Source organism: Urocitellus parryii, chromosome 7 (genome assembly GCF_045843805.1).
Source record: "Urocitellus parryii isolate mUroPar1 chromosome 7, mUroPar1.hap1, whole genome shotgun sequence".
Classification (NCBI taxonomy): Eukaryota; Metazoa; Chordata; class Mammalia; order Rodentia; family Sciuridae; genus Urocitellus; species Urocitellus parryii.
The window spans coordinates 132,575,929-132,588,499 of NC_135537.1; the positions used below are offsets into that span (position 1 = coordinate 132,575,929).

At 41.4% G+C, this 12,571-nt stretch overlaps 1 protein-coding gene across 1 annotated transcript; it reads right to left on the reverse strand.

Annotated features, from left to right (window-relative positions):
- Positions 1-5,073: 5,073 nt before the first annotated feature.
- Scimp (SLP adaptor and CSK interacting membrane protein) lies at positions 5,074-11,919 on the reverse strand. The gene is made up of 4 exons (XM_026393938.1): positions 11,802-11,919; positions 9,845-9,911; positions 7,640-7,713; positions 5,074-5,249 (listed from the first exon to the last, which is right to left on the reverse strand). Exons 1-4 carry the CDS (start codon positions 11,911-11,913, stop codon positions 5,074-5,076), a joined length of 429 nt encoding a protein of 142 aa, XP_026249723.1. The 5' UTR covers positions 11,914-11,919.
- Between the last annotated feature and the right edge of the window lie 652 nt (positions 11,920-12,571).

The following is a 12,571-nucleotide window of genomic DNA, read 5'->3' on the forward strand; positions in this document are numbered from 1 at the left end:
CACATGTTGATACATAGAAGATACTTAGACTAAGAATTTAAAGTTGAAGTTGGAATGAGTTAAGACTTCGGGGCTAGATTAGGTAGAGGGGAATGAAGGGTGGAGAGGGAAGGGGACGGGGTATGGGAGTAGGAAGGATAGTAGAATGAATCAGACATTATTACCTTGTGCACGTGTATAACTCTACAACCAGTGGGATTTAACATCATGTATAGCCACAAGAATGAGATTTGGAACTGAGGAGGTTATAGGAGGCAGTACCTTGAAATCATTCATCAAGGCCCTGGCACCCTAGCCTGTGAAGGGCAGAAGAACCTCAAAGATTTCCAAAATGCCTTCAGGGTTACTCTTCCATCCTCTTGATGAGTTCCATCTGTCCCTATTAATCTCCTATCAAATGTTCACTTGGGGGCTGGGGATGTGGCTCAAGCGGTAGCGCGCTCTCCTGGCATGTGTGCCGCCTGGGTTCGATCCTCAGCACCACATACCAACAAAGATGTTGTGTCCACCGAAAACTAAAAAAAATAAGTAAATAAATCTCTCTCTCTCTCTCTCTCCCCCCCCCCTTTAAAAAAAATGTTCACTTGGCCATTCTCTTGAACATGTATTTTTATTCTTTATAATGCAGTCAGGAAATTATACTACATTATATATTATGTCTCAAAGTGCATTTTACTGTCATGTATAGCTAATTAAAACAAATTTAAAAAATTAAAAAAGAAAGAAAGAAAAAATCAAATGAGTATATTTTGTATGTGAGAAGGACATGAATGGGGGGGGGGCAGAGGCAAAAAAATATGCTTATGTTGCATTCACCCAAAATTCACATAATTGAAATTTGATCCCCAAGGTATTGGTATTAATTAAGAGGTAGGGTCTTTAGAAGGTGATTAGATGGTGAAGGCAGAGTCCTTGTGAATGGGATTAATGCCCCTATAAAAGAGAACCCAGAAAGCGATCTGTCTCTTCTACAATGTGGGATACAGCGAGATGGCACCATCTTTGAAGATGAGAACCAGTCCTAACTAGACACCAAATCTATTGGTGCCTGGTCTTGGACTCTCTGGCCTCCAGAACTATGGACAATAAGTTTCTGTTGCCCAGTCTAAGGTATTTTGTTATAACAGATAAAATGGACAAAGACACAGTCATGTGACCAATCTAAACCCATGAGACATTAGGGAACATTGCTGGGTGCTTCTGGGAAAGGTTTTTTTTAAAAAAATTCTTAGTTGTCAATGGACCTTTATTTTATTTATATGAGGTGCTGAGAATTGAACCCAGTGCTTTACACAAGCTGGACAAATGTTCTACCATAACCCCAGCCCTGGGAAAAGTTTTTGTTCTAAATAAAAAGATGTACATGGGAGGAAATACATCTTTCTTTCCTAATTTTGGATGTTAGCATATAAGAATGACATGCTCAGAGCAATGGTAGCTATTTTGCCACCATAAGGAGAAAGTTAAAAGAGTCAAAGTCAGCCCATATGCTTAAGTCATGATACGGCTGAATTCTGGAGTGCTCTTCTCTAGGCTTCTTGTTTGTGAGAATTTATTTTTAGTTGGATAGTTTCTTGTGGCCTGAAGCATCATAACCCATACATAGGATTTATAAAATTTGTTACTGGTAATACCAGTGCATTTCCTGAAAACAGGTTTTTTTGTTGTTGTTGTTGTTGTTGTTAGTTTCTTAGAGAAAGACTGCAACTCTTATAAAGAAAACTGGGGCTGCAGTTGTGGCTTAGTGGTAGAAGGCTTGCCTAGGCATGTATGAGGCACTGGGTTCTATCCTCAGCATGATGCTGACCCATGATTTTTCTTGGGAGGACCTACTTTTCCTGTAGCACCCTCAGCACACCTGTTGCAAAATGACACCTCTAGGTGTAAATGAGAAGATAGCTTCTGTCTTTGGTTGATTGTTCTAAGGCTACCTGTGAGCACAGGAGAAAACCTAGGTAAGAACTTGATTCTCTATGGTCATAAAAATAAGTAAATAAAATAAAGGTGTAAAAAATACACTAACATTTAAAAAAATAGAAAATTATACTCCCCTAATATGGGACATGAGTTTTCAAAACCATTTAGGTGATAGAATAGCAGTTATTTCAAAATGATGATTTTCATTATTTATAGGTATTCACCAGCATCATAGTTATCTTCAGGTCCAGTGTAACTCAGGATGGAAATTTTCTTACTTCTTTCTTTTCTTTCTTTCTGTTTCTCTCTCCCTTTCCCTCCCCACCCCCTTTTCACTACTGGAGATTGAACCCAGAGGCCCTCTACCACTGAACTACACCACTCTAGCACTTTTTATTTTATTTTGAGACAAAGTCTTGCTAAATTGCCAAGGCTGGCCTTGAACTTGCTATCCTTCTGCCTCAGTCTCCATGAGTTGCTGGGATTACAGGCGTGGGCCACCATTCCTGGCTGTATCTTCTTGTTTTTAAGTGCTATTAAATCAACAGTACTATTAAACCCCAAGTCACTGACTTGAGATTTCCAAAGGGGCTGGGATACATGCAAAGATCCTGTGAAATCTTGATATATTTAGTCTGTCAACCAAACTGATCACAATTTCCTTGGCAGAAAACATGGCTTTATTACATGTGCTTGGTTTAAAGTCTCAATCAAATTACAACTGTCCAGGAAAACTTAATTTTTCTTGTTATTGTTGTGTAGACTTTCCATTAATATTCAACATTTGATAAATGTTTACCGAGTGCCGACCAATACAGGGATGAGGCAGACAAGTTCCACCCCAAAGGAGTCCCCAGATTAGGAAGGGGGGAAGAAAATCACCAGGCAATTATAATGCAAAGGGAGAAGCCCTTTCCATAGAGCTAAATATAGGGAGAAATGAGAGCCCAGAAGTGTTTGCGCATTCACTCATTTCAGTTGATCATCCGATTTATTTATTGAGCATCCAAATGTGCTAGGAACCAGGAAAACAATGGAGGAAAGAAAGACACAAACCCTATCTTCATGTTATTTTCAGCCAAATGGAAGAGAAAGACAAATGAACAGATCATTATGGGTACGAATGCTACAAGAGGAAAGCATCTAAGAGAGCACCTGACTCAAATTTGGGGCGATGATAAAAGGATACTTCAGATGAGATAGGAAGGATTGGAAAGTGGGGAAGGAGGTTCCATACAGCAGGAACTGTGCACAGGCACAAGGACAAGAGAAGCCATGGCAAAGGTGAGAACAAAAAATTGGAGAAAAGTGAAGATTGCAAGGAGGTGGAGGAAACAGGGTTGGCAGGAAATAACCAGTAACCAGATCCTGATAACCTGCAAGCCAGGTTAGGAGCTTTTTTGTTGTTTTGTTTTTTCCTGAGGTTAATGGGCAAAGAGGAGTTTTAAGCAGGGGAAGGAAGCAGTCAGATGTTCACTTTACAAAATCATTGGCTGCCATATAGTGAGTGATCTGGAGGGGGAGATGCCAGAGGCAGGACAACAGTAGGAAGCTGCTAAATTCTCTTGGCAAGCACTGGCCATGGCCTGACTCAGAATGGTGATGGACACTGTGGGCTGAGGCACAATCAGCAGAAGGTGTGGAAAATGATGTAAACAGAAGGTAGAGAGAGGAGAAGGATGCTAATTTTTGACACCAGGAACTAAGAAGATAATAAAGCACAAATAGTTTGGACTTGGGAGTAGGTGATCAGTTTCCTTTGGCATATGTTGAACTTGAGGGTTCTACAGAATAATCATATTGAGATGTTCTGGAAGCAACCCAGGAGAGAGAGAAAAGGAGGGTGGGAAGGCTGAGGGTGGAGAGAGAGAGAGAGAGAGAGAGAGCGCGAGAGTGCTCAGCCGGAATCTGCAATTTGGAAGTCATCATAATGGAGGACACGAAGCTCATGGACAACGGTGAGACCACTCATGAGTAGTTAGAGGGAGATGAGAGAAGGAATTGGGAAAGAACCCTGAGGAAGACCAGCATGGAAGAGAAGGGGCAATTATGAAAGTTACAGGTGGGTCAAGTGTGGTGGCGCATTTCCATAATCCCAGGTACTCAGGAGGCTGAGGCAGTAGGATTGCAAGGTCAAGGCCCGCCTGGGCAACTTGGCAAGACCCTATCTCAAAATAATAATAATAATAAATAATAATAAACAAAAAGGGCTGGGAATGTAGCTCAGTGATAGAGCACCTATGGGTTCAATCTCCAGTACCAGAAAAAAAAAATAAGTAAATTATGGATGGGAGTGTTAAGTCCCCTGAACTCTTATCTTGAATATGCCATTGTTCAGTGATGTCGACCCATGATTTTTCTTGGGAGGACCTACTTTTCCTGTAGCACCCTCAGCACACCTGTTGCAAAATGACACCTCTAGGTGTAAATGAGAAGATAGCTTCTGTCTTTGGTTGATTGTTCTAAGGCTACCTGTGAGCACAGGAGAAAACCTAGGTAAGAACTTGATTCTCTATGGTCAGTGCCCTAAATCATATAAAGACATGGGGGCTTGGGGTGTGGTGTGTATAGGTGGCGAGGTTTCTCAAGAATACAGTGCACTCTCTGCACTGTAAAACTTGTAAAGTGAGAAGCGGTGACTTCTATACAAGGGTGCTTGGCTGTAACAACCACCCCCAGCCTCTCAGTGCAGGGTGGGTGGGATGGAAGGAATACCTGAATGCTTTGCAAGGGCTTACCTGGGGATTGGAGCCTGGGAAACTCTGTACAATCAAATACCAAGACATAAAATCACTGAGAACCGCATAAATCAAGAGAACAAAAGGAGAATGTTGAGAAATGAGACATTCGTCAGAGGTGTGAGATTGGAGCCCAGTGGTGTACCCCATGAATACTTCCCCGACAGAAGCACAAAGGCTGACCTCCCTTGATTCTCAGGACCAAGCATTGTGTCTTTCCTCTGGCTACTATATCCAATCCCTGAGGCAGCTTCATCTAAGGTTCAGGAAGTGCTTTTCTTATAGAGCTTCATTAAATAACAACTGGCTTTCAGGACCCAGGGACCTATTCAAGTTCAACCATTCTTTTTTTTTTTTTTTTTTTTTTTAACCATTCTTGATCACTTTAAAATAATCTGTGTGAACCCTCTTCCTCTTGTCAAAAAGAAGACATGGTTGTTTTAAAATGATGGCTTTCCGTATTTGCAGGTATTTCAACATCATCATAGTCATTTTCAGGCTCGGTGTAGCCCAGGCTGGAAACGGGCTTCTTGTTTCTAATTTTATTCACCGATGAATACATAGGTGGTGACTGAGCTGGGATTTCCTGTAGGGCTAAATTACACAAAAAAGTCGTTACATGCGAAGCTATTGTGTATTGATGTATTTTTATTTAAGTAGCTCAGCATGGTTTCTATGGGTTTTGGTGATCTCACTTCCTGGTGGACCAGATCCCCCATTTGTCAGAGGAAACTCAGATGTGACAAGATCTCAGGATCACCCAAGTGAGTGAATGACAAATATTGATCAGACATCCTGACTCTCACGTCTCTGACTAAGTCTGCACTGCCCATGCACCATGAGGCAAATGCTTAGGAAAGCAAAGCGGAGCTGCCAGCCAGTTGAATCCACTGTTTCTACAGATTCTCATTCTCACTAGGAAGTGAAACAAACCATTATTTCCTTAATGGTGCTTTCCTTCCAGCGACTTACATTGTTTCCTAAGACTATCTGAATTGCTCAGGTACAAACTTCTCTGCTAAGGAGGAAGAAAACAGTGGTGTTTTCAAAAGCTGGAATTTAGTGCACAATAGCTCCATAGCAACATTAAGAGGTGGTGAAGCTTTTAAGTAATGGGGCCTAGGGAGAGATTGTTATTGGTCCCTTCTCTGGCTTCTTGCTTCCCCATGTGATCGCTTACTGTCACACGCCCTCCCACCATGATGCCATCTGCCAAGATGTGATATATAGCTAGGAACACCTTCCCCAGAGTTGGTGCCATGCTGTTTAGATTTTCAGCCTCCCAAATTGTGAGCTAAATAAACTTTTTTGTTTTGGGGGTAAGTTACCCCTTGCCTCGGGTATTTTGTTGTAGTAGTGGAAAATGGACTAATATAACAATGAAACAGCTCAGCTCTTTCTGTGATGGGGATTGGAATTGCCTCTATGGCAATCTCGTCTTTTCCCATTTTCATTTCTTGTAGAACTCAGCAATTAGATCTGAGTTCATGTTCAGATCCTAGCTTTGTGACCACAGGTAAGTCACCTAAGTTCCCCATGCCTCAATATTCTCATCTGTCAAAGGGAAATGACAGATAGAATTATTATAAGGATTAAATGAGAACATGGCTAGAAGTGGGGCTGCCACACAGGGCATGCTCAATAAATATTAGCTAATATTATTATCTGTCCATTCAGTCAAAATATTTTTTATTAAGTATCTCTTAAGCTCAGGACACTATTCCAGATGGTGTATGAACAGTGGTAAACAAGACAAGAAAGGCTCCTATTTTCCTCAGGTTTAAATTCTGGTGGGGGAAATAGATAATAAACTAACGATAACTCAAGACGATTTTGGATAACTGCTATGAGTTTCATAAAGGAAAAGTGGCAGAAGTACTTTGATAGGGTTGTCAGGTGACACCGGAAAGACCAGGCAAAGCCAGTTATGCAAAGAGCTGAAGGAGAACATTCCAGTCAGGGGACAAGGTACGTTTATCTGATGGGAATCGTTCACAGTTGCTGGGCACAGTGGCACATTCCTGTAGTTCCAGCAACTCAGGAGGCTGGGAGGATCGAAAGTTTGAGGTCAGCCTCAGCCATTTAGTAAAGCCTTAAGCAACTTACTGAGAACTTGTCTCAAAACAAAAAAAATAAAAAAGACTGGGGATGTAATTCAGTGGTAAAGTGCCCCTGGGTTCAGTCTTCAGAACCAAAAAAATAAAAACAACGAAAAAGAATAGTGATAGTCTAATTCCTTTTTACTCATGTTCTAAGCTGGGATTTGAACATGAATTTATACATTCACATTAGGGTATCAGGAACATTGGTATTTATTCTGGCCCTGCCCCTATCTGGCCCCACACACCTTTTTTGGCTAGGGATTGAGCTACATTCCCAGTCCTTTTTATTTTTTGAGACAGGGTCTCACTAAATTGTCCAGACTGGTCTCAAATTTGCCATTCTCCTGCCTCAGAATCCTGAGCTGCTGGGATTATAGGCATGTACCATTAAACCTGGCAGTTCTGACTTTGCTGAAACTTGTTTGTCTTTTTTAAACAGGATGCTTCATCTGCCAATCCTATTGTTTGGAAACATATTTGCGTTCCTCCAGAATTCATATGCTGAAGCCCTAACCCCACAATGTGGCTCTATTTGGTCATAAGATATAAATCCAAAAGCATTATATCTTTATAAGAAGACACACCAAAGAGCTGGCTCTCTTCCTTTCTTCCCCAGTTCAAATACCCTGAGGAAAGCCCATGTGAGAATATAGTAAGAAAGCAGCAGTCTGCAAACAGAGAAGAAATCCTTGTCAGGAACCAATTCAGCCAGCACCCTGTTCTCAGACTTCCAGCATCCAGAACTGTGGGCAAATAATTTTTCTATTGATTAAGCCACTTAGCCTGTGGTATTTTTGTTATGGCAGTTTGACATGATCAAGTCATCTAGATAAATTTGCTATCCTACCCTGAATGAAACTGTTACCAGCAAAATGTACTTACAAGAATCTCCTAGAAAATGCAAATCTCTGGGTGGCAGAGGGGGTAACTGATCTGGTGATTGATTAATAACATTCCTGGAAAGAGAGAAAGAGGAATCAGTATTTGGTTTGGATCAAATTATTTATAAGAAAGCATCAAGGAAAATGAATGGGTTGAACATTCAAATCTGAATCCCTACAAATTGAAAGCATTTTCTTCCCTTTCGAGGTCCTACATCCCATTTGCAACTACCACTGTAAAGAAACCATTTCCTCTGGCCCAGTGAATGGCTGAAATTGAGGGCAGAGAGTTAAAGCTTTATAACTTAGTGTGTAAAGCGCAATCTCCTGTGTTCACCTGAACTGAATTAGGAGAGGGTGGTGTGCATCGGGTGTATTTTTTTTTGCAAAACGTGTGTTCTCCTGAAGCTGAATGTACACACAACCCAAGACAGCAATCTACCACCAAGTCTATAGCTTACCAAAGTGTTTGCATATGTTCACCAAAAGACCTCGACTAGAATGTTCATGGCAGCGCTATTCATAACAGCCCTACTGAATGTCCCTCAGAGGCCCATGAATTAAAGTCTTTGTCCCCAGCTTGGTGCCATTGGGAGATGGTAGAAATGTTCTGGTCTCTTCCTCTTTCTTCCCTCCCTCCCTCCCCCCAATTCTCTTTCTTTCTTTCTTGTACCTGGCTATGAGGCAAGTGGTTTTACTCTACCGTGTACTCTCCACCATAATGTGGTGGCCCAAAAGCATTGGGGCCAACCAGTCATGGATTAGGACCTTCAAAACTGTGAACCAAAATAAACCTTTTCTCTTTACCAGATGATTGTTTCAGGTATTTGTTCTAGTAATGGAAAACTGATCAACATAAGGCCCAAACTGGATATGACCTATATTAACCTGGGTTCTCTGGAAAAAGAGACATATCAAATTAATCATCACACTACCCAAATGTCCCTCAGCCATAGAATGGATAAGTCAGTCATGGTCTACTCCCACAATGGAATACTCTATTCCAGGTAGAAGGTACCTCTGGGTTTTCATGGCAGAGGGTGGTATAAGGCAAGTATCTGAGGTGCTGGTAATATTTTAGCTTGAACTGAGTGCTGATTACCTGCGTCTGCTCAGTTTGGGGAAATTCACTGAGTTGTGTACTTACTCTATGCATCTTTCTACATTATGTTATACTTTGGCAAGAAGTCTTAACTGCAGTACCAGTTTTATTCTTGATAAAAAGTGATATTTTGGTCATCTAGCTACCTCGTCTTACTTCTCAAGGGGATCAAAATGGGCTGGGTAGGGGTTTTACGTGCCGTGCACCCTGAGCACCAACAAAAGCCTTTTAGAAGAGCATAGACTTTGTTTTAAATAGTGCATATAAGGCAAAGAAAGAGCTCTTCTTGACTGGCTTCTGGGAGATCACAGCTTCCAGCTCTTGGAATGTCCTGACAGATGGTTTATGCTCATGACGTGATACATGGTGCATGTTTTTGTTTGCCTGGGACCCTGGACCATGCTGTGTCAATTTGACTCCTGGAGGCTCTGGAGATTGAGTTGCTAACTAGATCAGTCATGTGGGCAATCTATGCCTGCTTAACTAGTCCCCAGTGAACCCTGAATAGCAAGGCTCAGGAGAATGTCTCTGTTTGGAGATACTTCAAATGTGTCATTGCATATCATTGCTGGGAGAATTAAAGGGATCCTTAAGACCACTGCGGGAGGACAACTGGAGGTTTGTATGTAGCCACTCCATGTGTCTTTTTCCTTTGCTGTATACTTTTGCTGGATTAAACTGTAACGTTGAGTGTCATGGCTTCTGGATCCCAGGAGTCCTTCTAGTGAATCATCAAGCCTAAGGGTGGCCTTGGGGGCCACTCACACAGATACCACTCATAGATCCCCAAACACACCACATACAACAAAACAAAGAAGCATCTAAAGAAGAGATGTAGAGCAGGTGGTAGGCCTAGAACACACAGCCCAACTTGCAACAGCTGTCAAAATAGACTCAAGAAGGGAAGCCTTGGAGAACAGGGTGCCAGATGATGCCTTTTCCTTAAAGTGGGAGCATTGGCACACAACAATGTTTTGCCAACTCCACAGGAAAAGTGGACGTCTCAGTCATACCAGAACAGTGGTGGAGGGGAAAGGTTAGAAGTGAACAGGTGATTCTCAAAATTAAGAAGCAGATTCCCCCCACACACACACACACACTTACTCATACATCTTCTCTTCTTCATCTCCATGGATTTGTTTCATGGACTTGGAAATTTTCCATTTCTTGCCTAAGGTGGGGGAAAACCAAAATGATTTAGGATGAATTCGCTAAAGTTGTGATTCTAGAGTTTAGAAGTCCTCAGAGACCAAGTGGGTCCAGAACATTTGGAAGAAGAACTGTCAAGAGGGAATACAAATAGACTTAGGAATACAAAGGTACCAGGTGATAGAGCTAGAATTTGTTTATTTGACATGGGGTGATAATATATTGCCTAGGCTGTCCTTGAATTTCTGATCCTCTTGCCTCAGCCTCCCAAGCAGCTGGGATCACAGGCATGCACCACTGCACCCAGCTTGATAGAGCTGCAATTTGACCCCAGGCCATCTGACCACAGAGGCTGGGAGCTAACCCAGTGAGGACAACAACCACATAGGCTGTGTTTCTTCATTGCCTGGTATTATGCCTGATACTTGGTTGGCACTCAGAAATGCAGGTCATATGAGCAACCAAACGTAGTTGGGAAGAGATGAGAAAATGAAAGGGAAAACTGGTTTGTAAATTGTGAAGTGTTAGACATATTAATTATAACTTACTTGTTAGTATGAGTAGTTTAAGATAAAAGAGAATAGGTAAGTTTTTTTAATCTATTTTTTAGTTGTAGATGGACACAATACCTTTATTTTGTTTATTTATTTATTTATTTTATACAGTGCTGAGGATTGAATCCAGTGCCTCACATGTGCGAGGCAAGCGCTGTACGGCTGAGCCACAACCCCAACCCAATAGGAAAGTTTTGTTTAGGGTCATACTTTGGTCCATAACTGAAAATGAAAAGTTTTAAGAAGATAAATGGATAGAGGATTACAGGGACCCAGAATGTATTTTTTTTTTCCAGTAATGGGGATCAAATCCAGGGCCTTACACATGCTAGGCAAGTGCTCTACCACTATACCTATACCAGGAGACAATTTTTGTATTAAAAAATTAATTATGTTAAGGGATAGAACTAGAAGCCCAGCACATCTGAGTTCTAGTCCTAACTGCCACCAATTCCTATGGCACCTCTATTAACGCTCTGTCTCCCTCTGAAATTTAATCTTCTTATTTCTAAAAAGAGATTGAGAAGAATAACAAAAAGATTTCACTTCTTATATAATCTCGACTTTTCAGCACTGGGTTGAACCAGATTTTGAGGTTGTGTCTAGATGCCCAAGAGGACAGTGTCCTGATTATTGAGGGATATCTACCCAGAGTGCCCCAGGGGAAGGTGGCTGTACCTCTCAGTGTGTTTACCATCCCCTATATACTTCTGGTTTAGGTCATTTTTTTTTAAGGGATAAGCTCTCAAGAAAACCCACCATACTTTGGAGACGAAAGGCAAAGTTGAAAACCTAATTGTAGATAATCTAAAGTTAGTGTTAATCCTTAAGCAGTCGTGTGTGTGTGTGTGTGTGTGTGTGTGTGTGTGTGAGGTTGTCCAAATCCTTTAGTCAAGGAGGAGATAATACCAAATACCAGAAAGTTCAAGATTATGGTCTTGTAGAAGGCAATCATGGTTGCCAAACATGTTGGTCATGGGTCAAGTCTGTATTTCATTCCCAAACATAGTTTTTGATATTTTGTATATGTGTATTTTCTTTTAAGCTCCAGACACAAGATGCTGTAATCAATAGTCCCATTTCAAAGACAAAGCTTTTGAGCATATTGTGCCTTGAAACAAATTCTGCTTCCATCCAAACTCTGTGGGCTGGAAGGGTCCCTGGAGATTAGTTAACCTCCCCCTTTCACTATGCATATGGGGAAATTGAGGCCTTGGGAACATAAGTCAGTGGCAGGAGTAGGACTCAAACCCAGAAATTTAAAATTCAGCCCATAAAGCCCAGGACTCATCTTCCTGCCCAAAAGGAGCTCTAATGTCCTGACATCCATCCACCTGCCCAGATGAGATGACTGTTACCTTGTCTGAGCTGGCACCGACAGACAAAGTATAGGATGAGGCCTAGGACCAAGGAGACGACAATGATGGCCCCAGCCAAGATGATCCAGAAATAGTTGATCCACAAAGACATTGCAGTGGAATCCTAAGAAGAATGCAGATAGAGAATAACACATGAATGAAAGGCATCCTGGAGTGGTGGTGGTGGTGGCTGTTGTCTTCCGTGGTGTGTAGAGAGGCAGGCATTTGCTTAGGAATAAAATAGCCAGTGGTTCACAGTCAAACCCTACAGATCAGCAAGTAGGCAAGTCCTTCTGTGAGCCTCAGTGTCTCTGTCTGTAATATGGAAACTCACTCATGCATATTCAAACGGTGCCATTTCAGATGTATGGTTTTGAGAATATTAATTATGTGAAAAGGCATCTAGACAGGTGATAGAGAAACAGACACCACCTACTACTTTACAGGGCTTTGTGAGGATTATAGACAAGATAGGAATCTGCTAGGTACTCTAGAAACAGTAGACATCAAAACTGTTGTTTCTTATATTGCAGATATAAGAAAATGCAGCAGAAGGGGAAAAGTGCCATTTAAAGCAATTATTGACTATAGTTCTTTTTGTATCATAAAGATAAGATGTAATTCATAACAGGGGAAAAAGAATTCTGAGGCTTTTTTTTTTTTTTTTTTTTTGAGATGTGGTTTAAAAATACCTTGATGGATGCTGTGGTTTGAATATGTGTTTTCCCCACCAAAACTCATAATGCAGTTTGGTGCCTAAAATGACAGTG

Coding starts and splice junctions, on each gene's coding strand:
- Scimp (XM_026393938.1), bottom strand. CDS start 11,913: ATGTCTTTGTGGATCAACTATTTCTGGATCATCTTGGCTGGGGCCATC. Junction 9,912..11,801: donor TCGGTGCCAGCTCAGACAAG/GTAACAGTCATC, acceptor CCCCCACCTTAG/GCAAGAAATGGAAAATTTCC. Junction 5,250..7,639: donor GCATTTTCTAGGAGATTCTT/GTAAGTACATTT, acceptor TGTGTAATTTAG/CCCTACAGGAAATCCCAGCT.